The 14,964-nt window shown below is 45.0% G+C and overlaps 1 protein-coding gene across 1 annotated transcript in view; it reads right to left on the reverse strand.

The window, feature by feature from the left end:
* PTPRH (protein tyrosine phosphatase receptor type H) overlaps positions 1–14,565 on the reverse strand; it is a 35,672-nt gene extending 21,107 nt beyond the window's left edge. The window contains 2 exon segments of the mRNA XM_023544109.2: positions 14,105–14,158; positions 14,161–14,565. Of these exon segments, the coding sequence (XP_023399877.2) occupies positions 14,105–14,158; positions 14,161–14,248 (142 nt within the window). The 5' untranslated portion in view covers positions 14,249–14,565.
* Between the last annotated feature and the right edge of the window lie 399 nt (positions 14,566–14,964).

The raw sequence follows: 14,964 nt of genomic DNA on the forward strand, positions 1-14,964 counted from the left end.
GTTTTGAGGGATTGCTTTGAGAAGAAAGGGAGTGAGATAAGCAGTATGGGGCAGAGGAAGGACCTAAGTGAGGACATGAATTCAGAGTGACCCCACCACTGGGACAAGAGTCTGTCCTTTGTAAGCCCAATCTTTTTGTCTGTGGACTTCCCCTGAGGTGTAGAATTTCATAACCTCCCTGGTGAGACAATTTCCTGGTCTCTAATGTGGAATTTCTCCTCTTTGATCTCATGGTAGTGAACTAGTCCAGACTCCCAACCAGGTTTTCCAGTCTGCTCATCCTCCTTCCTTACCAGCTCATTGCTCACACCTCCATCCACTCTAACCCACATTTTTCCTCTTCCTCCCCATGTCTGTGGGGAGCTGGGATTGAAGGACCCAGGAAAAAAAACATAAATTAATGACACCCCACCATATTGTATGGGAATTCAGGTGTCCTAGCTCCCTCTCTCACTAACTGAAACAATCAATGAGGTAAAATTCTCATGAGCCTGGAGGAAGGGAGCCTCCTGATAGCAGGCTGGTCAACCCAAGACATGCTTGGAGTTGAGATTTTCATCTGTATTATGGAGGATATACATATATGAACATAAAAAGGAAGGCTCTACCAAAGTTCCTGGAGATGCAGATGGCCATTTGCAGAGACTACCTTCTCCATCATCAATACCTTGAACTGGCTTCTACACCCACATCTATCATCACCCACTCTCTACCCCACACATTGTTCAACACATAGTGCTTACTGTTCAGCACATAGTGCTTACTGAGTCCCCCCAAAATATGTATTGTAAATCCTACTATACCTGTGGTTATTATGATCCCATTTGGGAATAGGATTTTCTTGGTATGTTAAAGAGGTGGTATTAGTGTAGGCTGTATTTTAAATCAATCTCTTTTTCGATATAAAAGAGCAGATTAAGCAAGCAGCAAGAAAGCACAGATGAGGGAAGATAGATGCCATACCACATGAAATCCCCGAGGAACCAAGAAACAGAAAATGAAAGGAGACAAGGATCTTCCCCCAGAGCCAATAGAGAGAGAGAGAGCCTTCCTCTAGAACCGACACCCTGAATTCAGACTTTTAGTTCCTGAACTGTGAGAAAATAAATTTCTGTTTGTTACAGCCACCCACCAGCGGTAATTCTCTTACGGTAGCACTAGATGACTAAGACACTGGGTGTGTATTTGGGGGTTTGAAGACAGGGGTTACAGTGGAGAATAAGGATGTAGCCAACCCCAGACCAAAGCACTCTACACCCAAGAGAGGCATTCATGGTGAGACTCCTTGATAGTTTAATTAATTAAATTGTAGTAATTATGCTATGTAGGGTGGAGGCTGAGGAAGACAACAGGGGTGTCAACATCCCCTAAAGAAGAGAGATTTCTCTAGATGAGATCAGGCATGGCTTCTCTGAGTCTTAAGTCAAAACTATGACAGGATCACACACACACACACACATACACGCACACATATTGCTCAGATCCCAGGCATCTGGGCACTGCATAGTTTCCCACGGAGGTTCTGGTGTCCATTCCATTATGTTCCAGAGACTCTCCACTCATAGATTCTAGTTGATTACTTGTCTTGAGGTGGTGTCTGATTCAGGTTTTTGTAGGTGGTGCCAGATGCATTCTCGTACAGACCATCAACCACGTCCACAGAATCATAGATGGCCTCAGCTCTCTCCTCCTCCCCATCTCAGGACTTGGGCAGCCCCTGCAGCAAGTGCAGAGTGCTGTGATGCAGGAACATGTACCAGACCTGTGGGAAAGGCATAGAGGAGGTGAAGGTAAAGGCCCACTGATAGAGAGGATCAAAGTTGGGATGACTCACTTGGAATCACAGTGAACCCTTTGGGGAAGCCACTTGCAGGAGATTGAACCTACTAAGCCACACACTTCTCCCCCCTTAGTACCCTGGGCAGATCCCTTCTGCTAGATTACATCTTCTCTAATGTCCTGCATCTCTTTATATGAATGTGGGACACGCAGAGGCATTTACTGGCCCCTCTGATGGAAGAAGAGGACACTTTAAGCCTTCTTTATGATTGGAAAGTGTTGAATAGTTAAGGATAGGCTTGTCTGCTTTCCCCTCAGATTTACTAAAATCATGTAAGTCAGGTGCATCTTTGAAATGTCATAGGGAAACCCCACTCCTGGTACTACTTTCCAAGGATCCTTCTTGGGGTCTGTGGAGTGGATATGGACAAGGACCACTATGGATAAAAGAGATGTTCAGAGGGCACAGGCAATCTGCAATGAATTTTTAGGCCAGTTGGATCTTAAAGTACAAGGAGCCAAAGGCTAGAAAAGAGCTCTAGGTGGGACCCCAGAAAAGGAACTCTGAAACTTCTCACTTCTGCCCAGCTTAGTATGGCTCTCACACTCAGTAACAGGGTGGATGTTCATGGTGCAGGTAAAGAGGAATGGGCTGGGAGAGTACTATAGAATATTATGGCCTCCTATAGCAACCATAACTTCAGAAAATGGTTATTCTCATGAGTTTGGGTTCCAGAAACCTACAGCCTTATCCCCTAACACCTGTGTCCTCAGGAGGTTCATAAAGTCTCCTAAGAGGCAGAATAGTGGGATGACTAAGACCACGAGGTATAGAGCCAGTCTATCTAAGGATAAACATGATTTCCACCAAGACCAGGCTGTGAGACCTTGGGCAAGTTGTGGAATACACCTGACTCTCAGATTCTTCATATGTAAAGGGGTGGGGGGCGGTATCAGTAGAAGCTACTTCAAATGAAAGAGATGTAGACAAAATAATCAAGTACATGGAAAGAGCCTATCATACTTTCCAGCACATATTTGCTGCTGAATAAATGTTTGTTATTAACCTTGGTCTTTATGTTATAGTTCTGGTTGAGTCTGCAAGCAAAACTGATGTCTTTATTGTATTTCTTATCCTGGCATCCACCCCCCACAGCACCTTTCAAAGAGTCCATAGCTTCCCGGATCAGCTATATCCTAATATCAGCACCATGATTGCCAAAGCCCTCCCATTTACCCTTCCTGAGGGGCTTCCATCACCTCTGTCTGCACCATTCCAGGATGGCTCCTATACAACTTTCTGATGTAGTTGAATGGCTCCACACAGCCCTCAGCCTCCAACTATTGGGCAAATACACATCCAGGGCAATCAGTACACCTGTGCAACCTGTGCCTTTGCTGAAAAGGGGAGAAAGATGGGGGTCAATAAAACCATGAAGCAATACAAAGATCGAGGATGTCTTTCTTGAAGGATGTGGATCTGACTTGAAGAGCACTTATCCAGGGAAATTCTAAAATGGGTGGTGCTAAGAATAGAAAGGCATACTTCCTTGACCCAAGAACTAGAACTGAGAATCCACGGGTTGGGCAAGTTTTTGTCATGGAGGCAGGAATGTTATGGAGAACATTATGGTGGTATTCTCTAACTATCCCTTTAACATTTGTATCTGGATGGAATCTAGCTGGAAGAGAGGAGAATACCTTCTTCATCTGTAAATTCCAAGTTTAAATTTCAGGAGCACTTGGTGGGGAGAGCTCTGAGAATTGGACCCTAAAGACTTCCTAGACTGAAGCTAATTTTTCCCTGTCTTCTTTCTGCTCAACTGCTATCTCCCTGGGTTCTCCCCTCACCAGAGTGTTCCCAGGTTGTCTGGCTCAGTGAATGGACATCATCATGCTGGGAGGCTTCTCACCTGCAGTGCACTATAGGGAGTTCCCACACTTGTTTTGGTCCAGCCACTGCCTGAGAAGCTTCCAGAAGGCCAGTAGGAGTCCAGGGAGTTTGGGAGGCTGTACTCTGGCCAGGCGGTACAGTGGAACTGACAGACAGACAGAGTCCTGTGCTGTTCCATCTGGAAGGACAAGAAGAAAGAGTGGGGGAGGGGAAGGTAGAAATATATGGGATTTGACAATCACACCTCTGGGCAAAGGGAAACGCCTGGCCCCTCTGAGGTGAAAGTGGATTTAGGGTGTTTGCAGCAGATCAGCTGGGATATTGGGTGGCTTAGGAAAGGCTCTGGGAAAATAGGACCAGCATTGGGTAAAACTGGGCTGGCTTCTGAGCCCATTCCTTGGACTGGGAGGCATTTGGAACAATTTCAAGAAGGGATTAGGCTGGAGTCATTGGGTTTCCTACATTTCAGACTTGTACTTTGCTCAGTGTCCATTCCTCTGCCACCTCCTCACCTGTCAGGTTCGCCCACAGGGGGCTCTGTGTGCTCACATATCACCTGAGTGAGGGGTCCATGACATTACAAGTCAGGAAGACCTAATGGCTCCTCCCACTGGCATCGGGAAATCTGGACATGGCAATTCTTTCCCTATTGTTGTTTTTAGGTGCTGTCGAGTCGATTCTGACTCACAGCGACCCTAACTACCACAGAACTAAACACTGCCCAGGCCTGTGCCATCATTACAATCCTTTTTATGCTTGAGCCCATTGTTGCAGCCACCCTGTCAATCCATCTGGTTGAGGGTCTTCCTCTTTTTTTTTTTTTTAATAATTTTTATTGTGCTTTAAGTGAAAGTTTGCAAATCAAGTCAGTCTCTCACACAAACCCGTATACACCTTGCTACACACTCCCAGTCACTCTCCTCCTAATGAGACAGCAAGCTCTCTCCCTCCACTCTTTTTCGTGTCCGTTTTGCCAGCTTCTTACCCCCTCCACCCTCTCATCTCCCCTCCAGACAGGAGATGGGGTCTTCCTCTTTTTCACCGACCCTCTACTTTGCCAAGCATGATGTCCTTCTCCAGGGATTGATCCCTCATGACAACATGTCCAAAGTATGCAAGACGCAGTCTCATCATCCTTGCTTTTAAGGAGCATGCTAATTGTACTTCTTCCAAGACAGATTTATTCGTTCTTCTGGCAGTCCATGGTATATTCAATATTCTTCGCCAACGCCACAATTCAAAGGCATCAATTCTTCTTTGGTCTTCCTTATTCATTTGTCCAGCTTTCGCATGCATATGATGCGATTGAAAATACCATGGATTGAGTCAGGCACACCTTAGTCTTCAAGGTGACATCTTTGCTTTTCAATACTTTAAAAAGGTTCTTTGCAGCAGATTTGCCCAATGCAATGCATCTTTTGATTTTTTGACTGCTGGTTTCATGGGTGTTGGTTGTGGATCCAAATAAAATGAAATCCTTGACAACTTCAATCTTTTCTCCATTTTTCATGATGTGGCTTATTTGTCCAGTTGCGAGGGCTTTTGTTTTCTTTATGTTGAATTGTAATCCATACTGAAGGCTGTGGTCTTTGATTTTCATTAGTAAGTGCTTCAAGTCCTCTTCACTTTCAGCAAACAACATTGTGTCATCTCCATAATGCAGGTTGTTAATGGGCCTTCTTCCAATTCTGATGCCCTGTTCTTCTTCATATGGTCCAGCTTCTCAGATTATTTCCTCAGCATACAGATTGAATAGGTATGGTGAAAGGATACAACCCTGAAGCACACCTTTCCAGACTTTAAACCACTCAGTATCCGCATGTTCTGTCTGAACAATTGCCTCTTGATCTGTGTGCAGGTTCCTCATGAGCACAATTAAGTGTTCTGGAATTCACATTCTTCACAATCTTATCCATAATTTGTTATGATCCACACAGTCGAATGCTTTTGCATAGTCAATAAAACACAGGCAAACATCCATATGGTATACTCTGCTTTCAGCCAGGATCCATCTGACATCAGCAATGATATCTCTCGTTCCACATCCTCTTCTGAATTGGGCCTGAATTTCTGGCAGTTCCCTGTCGATATACTGCTGCAGCTGCTTTTGAAAGATCTTCAGCAAAATTTTGCTTGTGTGTGATATTAATGATATTGTTTGATAATTTCCAAATTCAGTTGAATTACCTTTCTTGGGAATAAGCATAAGTATGGGTCTCTTCCAGTAGGTTGGCCAGGTAGCTGTCTTCCATATTTCTTGGCATAGACGAGTGAGCACTTCCAGCACTGCCTCTGTTTGCTGAAACATCTCAGTTGATATTCCATCAATTCCTGGAGCCTTGTTTTTTTTGCCAATGCCTTCAGTGCCATTTGGACTTCTTCCTTCAGTACCGTCGGTTCCTGATCATATGCTACCTCTTGAAATGGTTGAATGTCAACTAGTTCTTTTTGGTGTAATGACTCTGTGTATTCTTTCCATCTTTTTTTGATGCCTCCTGCATCATTTAATATTTTTCCCATAGAATCCTTCACTATTGCAACTTGAGGCTTGAATTTTTTCTTCAATTCTTTCAGCTTGAGAAATGCTGAGCATGTTCTTCCCCTTTGGTTTTCTATCTCCAGCTCTTTGCACATGTCATTATAATACTTTACTTTGTCTTCTTGAGCCACCCTTTGAAATCTTCTATTCAATTCTTTTACTTCATCATTTCTTCCTTTTGCTTTAGCTCCTCGACATTTGAGAGCAAGGTTCAGAGTCTCCTCTGACATCCATCTTTTCTTTCTTTCCTGTCTTTTCAATGACCTCTTGCTTTCTTCATGTATGATGCCCTTGATGTCATTCCACAACTTGTCCGGTCTTTGGTCATTAGTGTTCAACGCATCAAGTTTATTCTTTAGATGGTCTCTAAATTCAGGTGGGATATACTCAAGGTCGTATTTTGGCTCTCATGGACTTGCTCTGGTTTTCTCCAGTTTCAACTTGAACTTTCATATGAGCAATTGATGGTCTGTTCCACAGTCAGCCCCTGTCCTTGTTCTGACTCTCTCCCTATGCAGGTTCAAAAATAGCCCAAAACACAGCAAGAAGGAGAAATTCCAGGAGGGCCATAGCCAGAGGTGGCGTATGGCCAGAATTGAGGTGAGGCCAGAGTCTGGGTCTTGGTATAGGTCAGAACTGAGGGCTAGTACAGGAGCCACTGTCCAGTTAGTGGTGGCATTCAGGGTAGGGTTTGGGGCAGGCTCTGTCTTATTCTCACCTGGCCAGACTCCATGCTGTTGGTCAGCATGACCAAGGTGTGGCTCTTCTGTTCCCAAACCAGGCGCCAGAAGCCATCCACTGTCTGGGGCAGGGGGCCCTGGGCAGTGATGTACTTCTGGCGGCCATGGACACCCTGGAAGAAAGGGAAAAAGGTTCTGGGGAGGTCCCCTCCCAGACTCTTCCTTTCCCTAACCATCTTACCCTAAGACCTTCCCCTTCACTGACCCTATCTCTGCTCTGCCCCCAACTCTATCAACCTCCCTGACTCCCAACCCTGTTCTCAGCTGGTGTTGATGTAGCCAGAACCTGGCTTCCCAAGAAGGGGCCATGGGAGCACCAGGGCCCTGTCTTCTGAGGAGAGAGGCTGGAATTAGAGACACAAAGACTGGAGCAGAGAAATATATGCAGTCATGGGGAGGATAAATAGAGACCAGGACAGAAAGGATGAGAAGATAACACATGACTAAAGTCATGAAAGCTGTGGGGGAACAGTGACACTGGAGAAGAAAGCCTTGAAGTGCTGAGACTGATACAGATAAAAACAGAGAGAGAGAGAAATTGAGAGAGACTGAGAAATTTAGGGAGACAGTGAAAGAGATTGAGAGAGACACACAGAGATTGAAAGAGACACACAAAGAGGTTGAGTGAGAAAGAGAATTGAGGAGACAGGGAGGAATTTAGAGAGATAGAGATAAATAGAAGTTGAGAGACAGAAAGAGAGAGTGAGGTTAAGGGAGAGACTCAGAAAGAAGCATAGTGAACAAGACCCAGAGTATGAGGTTCTGAGAAAAAGAGACAGACACAGAGACTGACAGAGACACAGAAATGGAGAGAGACAGAATTAGAAATCACGACAGAAGCTCAGTGAAGCAGGACTCAGACCCAGACACAGAAAGAGAATCGGACAGAGGGGAACAAGGAGGCAGAGACACAGGGATGGAGACCAAGAGAGACTGAGAGCCAAGAGTGTTCAGGAAGTTACCCAGAGACAGGAACAGACACAGAATCTGAGAACACTGTGGAGACATATCAGAGGAGTTGGCAGAAACATCCAGCAGTCATATGGGTCAGAAGGGCCCCAGCCAGCATAAGTGCCAGGACCTGGTTTCCTAGATCCCATTTGGGGAGGGGAGGAGGATGGGGATTTGGTGGGGGGAAGAGGGGTAGAGAATATGTCCTCGGAGGGGGAAGTTGGGCACAAGCTCAGGGGTCCTGGAACTCACAACAGATTCTCATCAACATTCTTGAACACATTCTCCAGGGCTGCAGCCATTGTCTGTGGTGGGTCCTGACCCTCCAGCGACAATTTCTGCCCACACAGAACAAGAGGGGACCACCAATGGTGGTGGTCTCTTCTTGGAATCACCATGGCCTCTCCTTTCCCCTAGCTCCCTTTCTTCTGTGTCCCCAATGTTTCTATTGGATCGATTGATGACCAGCTCACATCTGACACCACCCTGAGGGAAAGTTTCAGAAAGGATCTCATAGAGCAAATGAGACTTGACCAGGAGAGCCCACGTCAGGGAAATTGCCAGATCTGAGAGTCTTTCCCAAGATTATCAAATTGCTATCATTTGTTGAATATTCAAACATCTGGAAGGTTTGGTCATCATTCATCCCAATTCAGTCCCCAAAGGCTACCCCACACCTGTAAGTCCTCGGCAAAGCCATAGTTGCTGTTCTTTGCCTTTTTCCTGAAGTGGTCAGCAAAATATTCAGGGAGGATGCCTTTTGAAAATCTGGAGCCGATAGACAGATGTACATGGCTGGAGAAAGGAAATGGGAATTCCTTCTCTTTTCCTCCAGCAGAACCTGTTTGCCCCATCAGCCAAAGTAAGCCTGCCCTAAGTAATAAAACTGGTGACTTTCTTTCAGTTCTACCAGCATGTTTAAGGATGCATCTAACTACATCTTCACTAGGGAAGGGATGCCCAGAATCCAGTCTCTCCACCTCTTCATTTCCACTGACAAGCTCAACATCTGCACAGAACTTAAGGAAGTTCACACACAGCACAAATGGCTCTTATAGAATATTCCAGGGTAGATATTGCCAAATGGCTGGAAGTGAGGCCAGGAGGGGCATGATGGGTAAAAGAAAAGATGAGTCACCAGCATTGTGGTCTTCATATGGGCAGAGAGCAGAGTCCTGGGAGCAGAGTGTGATGGTTGGAAGGGAAGGGCTGTATTCTGTGGTAGATGAGAGGGCTCTGGTGTCTACCAAAACTTTGAGTGGGGAAACTCACTCCCAACACTTATCAACAGCACAAAAAGTCAGTCAACAAACATCTGATGGACTGCAAAGAAAGGGATTCCAGTCAAAACCAAAACCCATTGCCGTTGAGTTGATTTCAACTCATAGCAGCCCTATAGGACAGAGTAGAACTGCCCCACAGAGTTTCCAAGGAGTGGCTAGTGGATTCGAACTGCTGGTTAGCAGTTCGAACTGTTTGGTTAGCAGCCAAATGCCTAACCACAGTGCCATCACGGCTTCCCGCAGCATCACTTAAAATGTTCCACTCACCTGAGGAAAATATCTCCCAACTTGGGAATCCCTCATTTCTTCTTCCTGAGCAAAGGGATTCAGAGCTATAAGACTTGGGATGATAGAGGTCATCAGGGATCCTAATTCCTTCCCACTATTTGCATTTTTTTTTATTAACTTTTATTAAGCTTCAAGTGAACGTTTACAAATCCAATCAGTTTGTCACATATAAGTTTACATACATCTTACTCCGTACTCCCACTTTCTCTCCCCCTATTGAGTCAGCCCTTTCAGTCTCTCCTTTCGTGACAATTTTGCCAGTTTCCCTCTCTCTCTATCCTTCCATCCCCCCTCCAGACAAGAGTTGCCAACACAATGTCAAGTGTCCACCTGATATAATTAGCTCATTCTTCATCAGCATCTCTCTCCCACCTGCTGACCAGTCCCTTTCATGTCTGATGAGTTGTCTTCGGGGATGGTTTCTGTCCTGTGCCAACAGAAGGTCTGGGGAGCATGGCCGCCGGGATTCCTCTAGTCTCAGTCAGACCATTAAGTATGGTCTTTTTATGAGAATTTGGGGTCTGCATCCCACTGATCTCCTGTTCCCTCAGGAGTTCTCTGTTGTGCTCCCTGTCAGGGCAGTCATCGATTGTGGCCGGGCACCAACTAGTTCTTCTGGTCTCAGGATGATGTAGGTCTCTGGTTCACGTGGCCCTTTCTGTCTCTTGGGCTCTTAGTTGTCGTGTGACCTTGGTGTTCTTCATTCTCCTTTGCTCCAGGTGGGTTGAGACCAATTGATGCATCTTAGATGGCTGCTTGTTAGCATTTAAGACCCCAGACGCCACATTTCAAAGTGGGATGCAGAATGTTTTCATAATAGAATTATTTTGCCAATTGACTTAGAAGTCCCCGCAAACCATGTTCCCCAGACCCCCGCCCTTGCTCCGCTGACCTTTGAAGCATTCATTTTATCCCGGAAACTTCTTTGCTTTTGGTCCAGTCCAATTGAGCTGACCTTCCATGTATTGAGTGTTGTCTTTCCCTTCACCCAAAGCAGTTCTTATCTACTGATTAATCAATAAAAAACCCTCTCCCTCCCTCCCCCCTTCATAACCACAAAAGTATGTGTTCTTCTCAGTTTTTACTATTTCTCAAGATCTTATAATAGTGGTCTTATACAATATTTGTCCTTTTGCCTCTGACTAATTTTGCTCAGCATAATGCCTTCCAGGTTCCTCCAGGTTATGAAATGTTTCACAGATTCGTCACTGTTCTTTATCGATGCGTAGTATTCCATTGTGTGAATATACCACAATTTATTTACCCATTCATCCGTTGATGGACACCTTGGTTGCTTCCAGCTTTTTGCTATTGTAAACAGAGCTGCAATAAACATGGGTGTGCATATATCTGTTTGTGTGAAGGCTCTTGTATCTCTAGGGTATATTCCGAGGAGTGGGATTTCTGGGTTGTATGGTAGTTCTATTTCTAACTGTTTAAGACAATGCCAGATAGATTTCCAAAGTGGTTGTACCATTTTACATTCCCACCAGCAGTGTATAAGAGTTCCAATCTCTCCGCAGCCTCTCCAACATTTATTATTTTGTGTTTTTTGGATTAATGCCAGCCTTGTTGGTGTGAGATGGAATCTCACCGTAGTTTTAATTTGCATTTCTCTAATGGCTAATGATCGAGAGCATTTTCTCATGTATCTGTTGGCTGCCTGAATATCTTCTTTAGTGAAGTGTGTGTTCATATCCTTTGCCCACTTCTTGATTGGGTTGTTTGTCTTTTTGTGGTTGAGTTTTGACAGAATCATGTAGATTTTAGAGATCAGGCGCTGGTCGGAGATGTCATAGCTGAAAATTCTTTCCCCGTCTGTAGGTGGTCTTTTTACTCTTTTGGTGAAGTCTTTAGATGAGCATAGGTGTTTGATTTTTAGGAGCTCCCAGTTATCGGGTTTCTCTTCACCATTTTTGGTAATGTTTTGTATTGTGTTTATGCCTTGTATTAGGGCTCCTAGGGTTGTCCCTATTTTTTCTTCCATGATCTTTATCGTTTTAGTCTTTATGTTTAGGTCTTTGATCCACTTGGAGTTAGTTTTTGTGCATGGTGTGAGGTATGGATCCTGCTTCATTTGTTTGCAAATGGATATCCAGTTATGCCAGCACCATTTGTTAAAAAGACTATCTTTTCCCCAATTAACTGACACTGGTCCTTTGTCAAATATCAGCTGCTCATACGTGGATGGATTTATATCTGGGTTCTCAATTCTGTTCCATTGGTCTATGTGCCTGTTGTTGTACCAGTACCAGGCTGTTTTGACTACTGTGGCTGCCCACTACTTGCATTTTATACCACTTTATGTTCCACCAATACCTCCCCCAATCCAAACAAAGCCCATAGGTACCACCATAAGTCTGACCTCTTCCACAGGAAGAAACCCAGCAGGCGCACCAGGACGATAGGAGGACACCACCTAATCGCTCCAGCAATGACCTCTGGTGGGTGGAAAAGTTTGGGGCATATATAAGGCCCAAGTCCTATTTTCCATCCTTTGTATTTCATTTCCTATCTTACTGCCTGCTAAAGGAAAGGCTCTTCCAGGCAACAGGTACTAGTGGGTTGTTTTGGGAGAGAGTATTACCTACTTATTGTCAAATTCTAGTCTCCCTAGGGTTCTGAGACCTATTTTTTTTGTAACATCTTTATTGATATATAATTTACATACCATCCAATTAACCCATTTAAAGTGTAAAATTCAGTGGTTTTTAGTATATGCACAGTTGTGCAACTATAAGAGCACCACAGTCAATTTGAAAATATTTTCATCACTCCCAACAAGAAACTCAATATACTCTAGTTATCACACTTCCTTCAATCCCACCATCACCTCCCTTACCATAGGCAACCACTAATCTACTTTTTGTCTGTTTTGCCTATTCTGGACATTTCATATAAATGGAATCATACAATATATGGATTATTACGTCTGGCTTCTATCGCTTAGCATAATGCTTTTGAGGTTCATCCATGTTTTAGCATGTATGAGGACTTCATTCCTATTTATGACCAAATATTCTTCCAGTGACCTGTTTTTAAGGAACTCTGACTGACTCTGACTGACAGGAAGTGACTGATTCTCTGTAGGAATGGACCATAGTGAGGCTGGAGATATGGATTGTGATAGATGCCCTCAAGACTCCCTGAACTGAAGTTCTTATTCTTTCAAGACCTGGGTTCTAAGGCAAGGCCCTCCCTAGCAACAGGCCTGTATTCTCATGGTCCAATCAGTGCCCAAGGGCTCCTCTTGTCCCCATATCTGACATTCCTTTTCCTTAAGGGCCTCAGTAGCTAAGGAGAAAAAAAGGAGTCTAATGAGAAATAACTAAGCCTACAGAGCCCCTAACCACGTAAGTCTTAGTTCTCCCAGGTCCCATCACCTGGTTGCTAAGATAAGACTCTCCCTGGCAGCAAGGCCAGTGAGCCCCAGGAAAGTCCATGACCAGGGTCCCTCCATGTATCACCCTCAGTTCTGAAAGCCTGAGTTCTCATCAGTTTGTTTCTTTTATTAAGTGTCTTCTGGCAATGGGTCCTAAGGATATGCAGTGATTTCTACAATATGTATCCTTCTAATTTCTAATGGTCACGGCCTTGGCAATAGGGCTTAGCTAGCTGTTCATTCCACGTTCCTGGCCCTGTGGGGCTTGCTCACCTGCACTTTCAGTGTAGCAGATCACAGAGGCAGAAGGGGCCTTCAGTCCATCCCACACAGTTGTGACAGTGACTGGGTAGGACCTGAGCTGACTGGAGAGCAAACAAGGACACACTCTTACCACATGAGAAACTGAACTGGAAGTCTTGTTTCCCACCAACCTCCAACTCAAAGGCCTTGTAGCCTCCCTAGGGGCAGGACCAGGTCAGGATGACCACATGGCCCCACAAGGTGCTGACACAGGAGGTAATGGTGACTGGGTCAGAAGCTGGGAGAAGGGAATAAAAGGAGTCAGCGAGGAGCCATCCAAGTGGTCTCTTGCTCACAATTTATGTTATTTTCTAGTACTTGTCCATCTTGTCCTTCACAAAACACCAAAAATTCGTCATCTTTCTTCATATTCTATTCCCCCCCAAGTGGTCTACAAATAGCTCCAATCAAACTATAACTCCCATGAGACCTCGAACATTCCATGTAGTTGCAACTCATAAAGTCATTATTCCTTGACCTGATGGGATTGGTAGTCCATTCACGTTTCATTGCCCTCAAGGCCTGATCTATGCCCAGTCCACCAGGTGCAAGTGAGGCTCATTTCACCTCTGGATACATGGAGGCTCTGTACATTTACCTTGTTCCTCTCGGTCCACACACTGAAATTGTATGGAGTCCAGAGCTCAAAGCCTCCACCATATACCAAATCTCATTGGTCTTGCCTGTCTGACTGGCTTGATCTCCTTGGAGGTGTCACTTTCTCTGGAACTGTCCTCCGCTAGCCTAATGGACTAAGTGCCCTTTCCCCCATATGGTCCTGATATCTAAAGAGAAATACGCCCATAAATGGGACCTAAAATTCTGAGATTCAGGAGTCCTGAGATTCTTGGGCATTGTCTACTTCTCAGGGACAATTCCAAGGCTCCAATGACCTCCTTTCACCCGCTGCAGAAGTGCTTGGAAAATGACTTAAGGATGTTTCACCTGCAGAGGTATGAATCGTCTCGATGTTACTGCTGATGCCATTCCTCTCAACCTGACAGTAAAGGTGTACAAAGTCCCAGCTTCCAATTCCTTCACGGTGATTTTGGTATTTGAGGTGTTTTGGGTCCCTTGTTCGCTGCCCATCCTGAACCACTGAACTCAGTAGGTGTAGGGTGGTTAGCCTGGGTCCAAGGGTGCTGTCCAGTTCAAGGTGATGGAGGTATTGGTCTGGTCCTGCACCCTGAGATATGTCGCTGTGTTGGGGACTGGCAGAAGGAGTAGAAAGTCAGGTTTCCACGTCACCCAGTCCCCAAATATCTAGCACAAAGAGAAGATACCCTTTCCCCTATATAGTTTTGACATCTAAAAAGAAACACTCCTAGCAATTGGACATAAAACTCTGAGGTTCTGGGATGCCTTAGCATTGTCTGTTTTCCAGGGATAACCCCAAGGCTCCAATGACTTCCTTTCACCCACCCCAGAAGTGCGTTGTAAAAGACTTAAGGATGTCTCATCTGTAGATGCATCAATCACCTAGTTATTACTGTTGATGCCATTCCTCTTGACACACACGGTGAAGATGTACAAAGTCGCAGCTTCCAGTTCCTTTACCATTATCATGGTATCTGAGGTGATTTTCTTCCGTTTTATGATGTCCTCCCTTAACCGTTGGACCAAGTAGGTGTAGGATGGTTGGTCTGGACCCTGGGGAGCTCCATCACTTTTAGCTGGACAGGTCCCCAGGGCCCAGACCAACCACCCTACACCTACTGGGTCCAATGGTTAAAGGAGGACATACAAGGCATCCAAAGAACCTCAGACACTAGGATCATGGTGAAGGAACTAGAAGCTGAGACTTT

Source organism: Loxodonta africana, chromosome 11 (assembly GCF_030014295.1).
Source record: "Loxodonta africana isolate mLoxAfr1 chromosome 11, mLoxAfr1.hap2, whole genome shotgun sequence".
Lineage (NCBI taxonomy): Eukaryota > Metazoa > Chordata > Mammalia > Proboscidea > Elephantidae > Loxodonta > Loxodonta africana.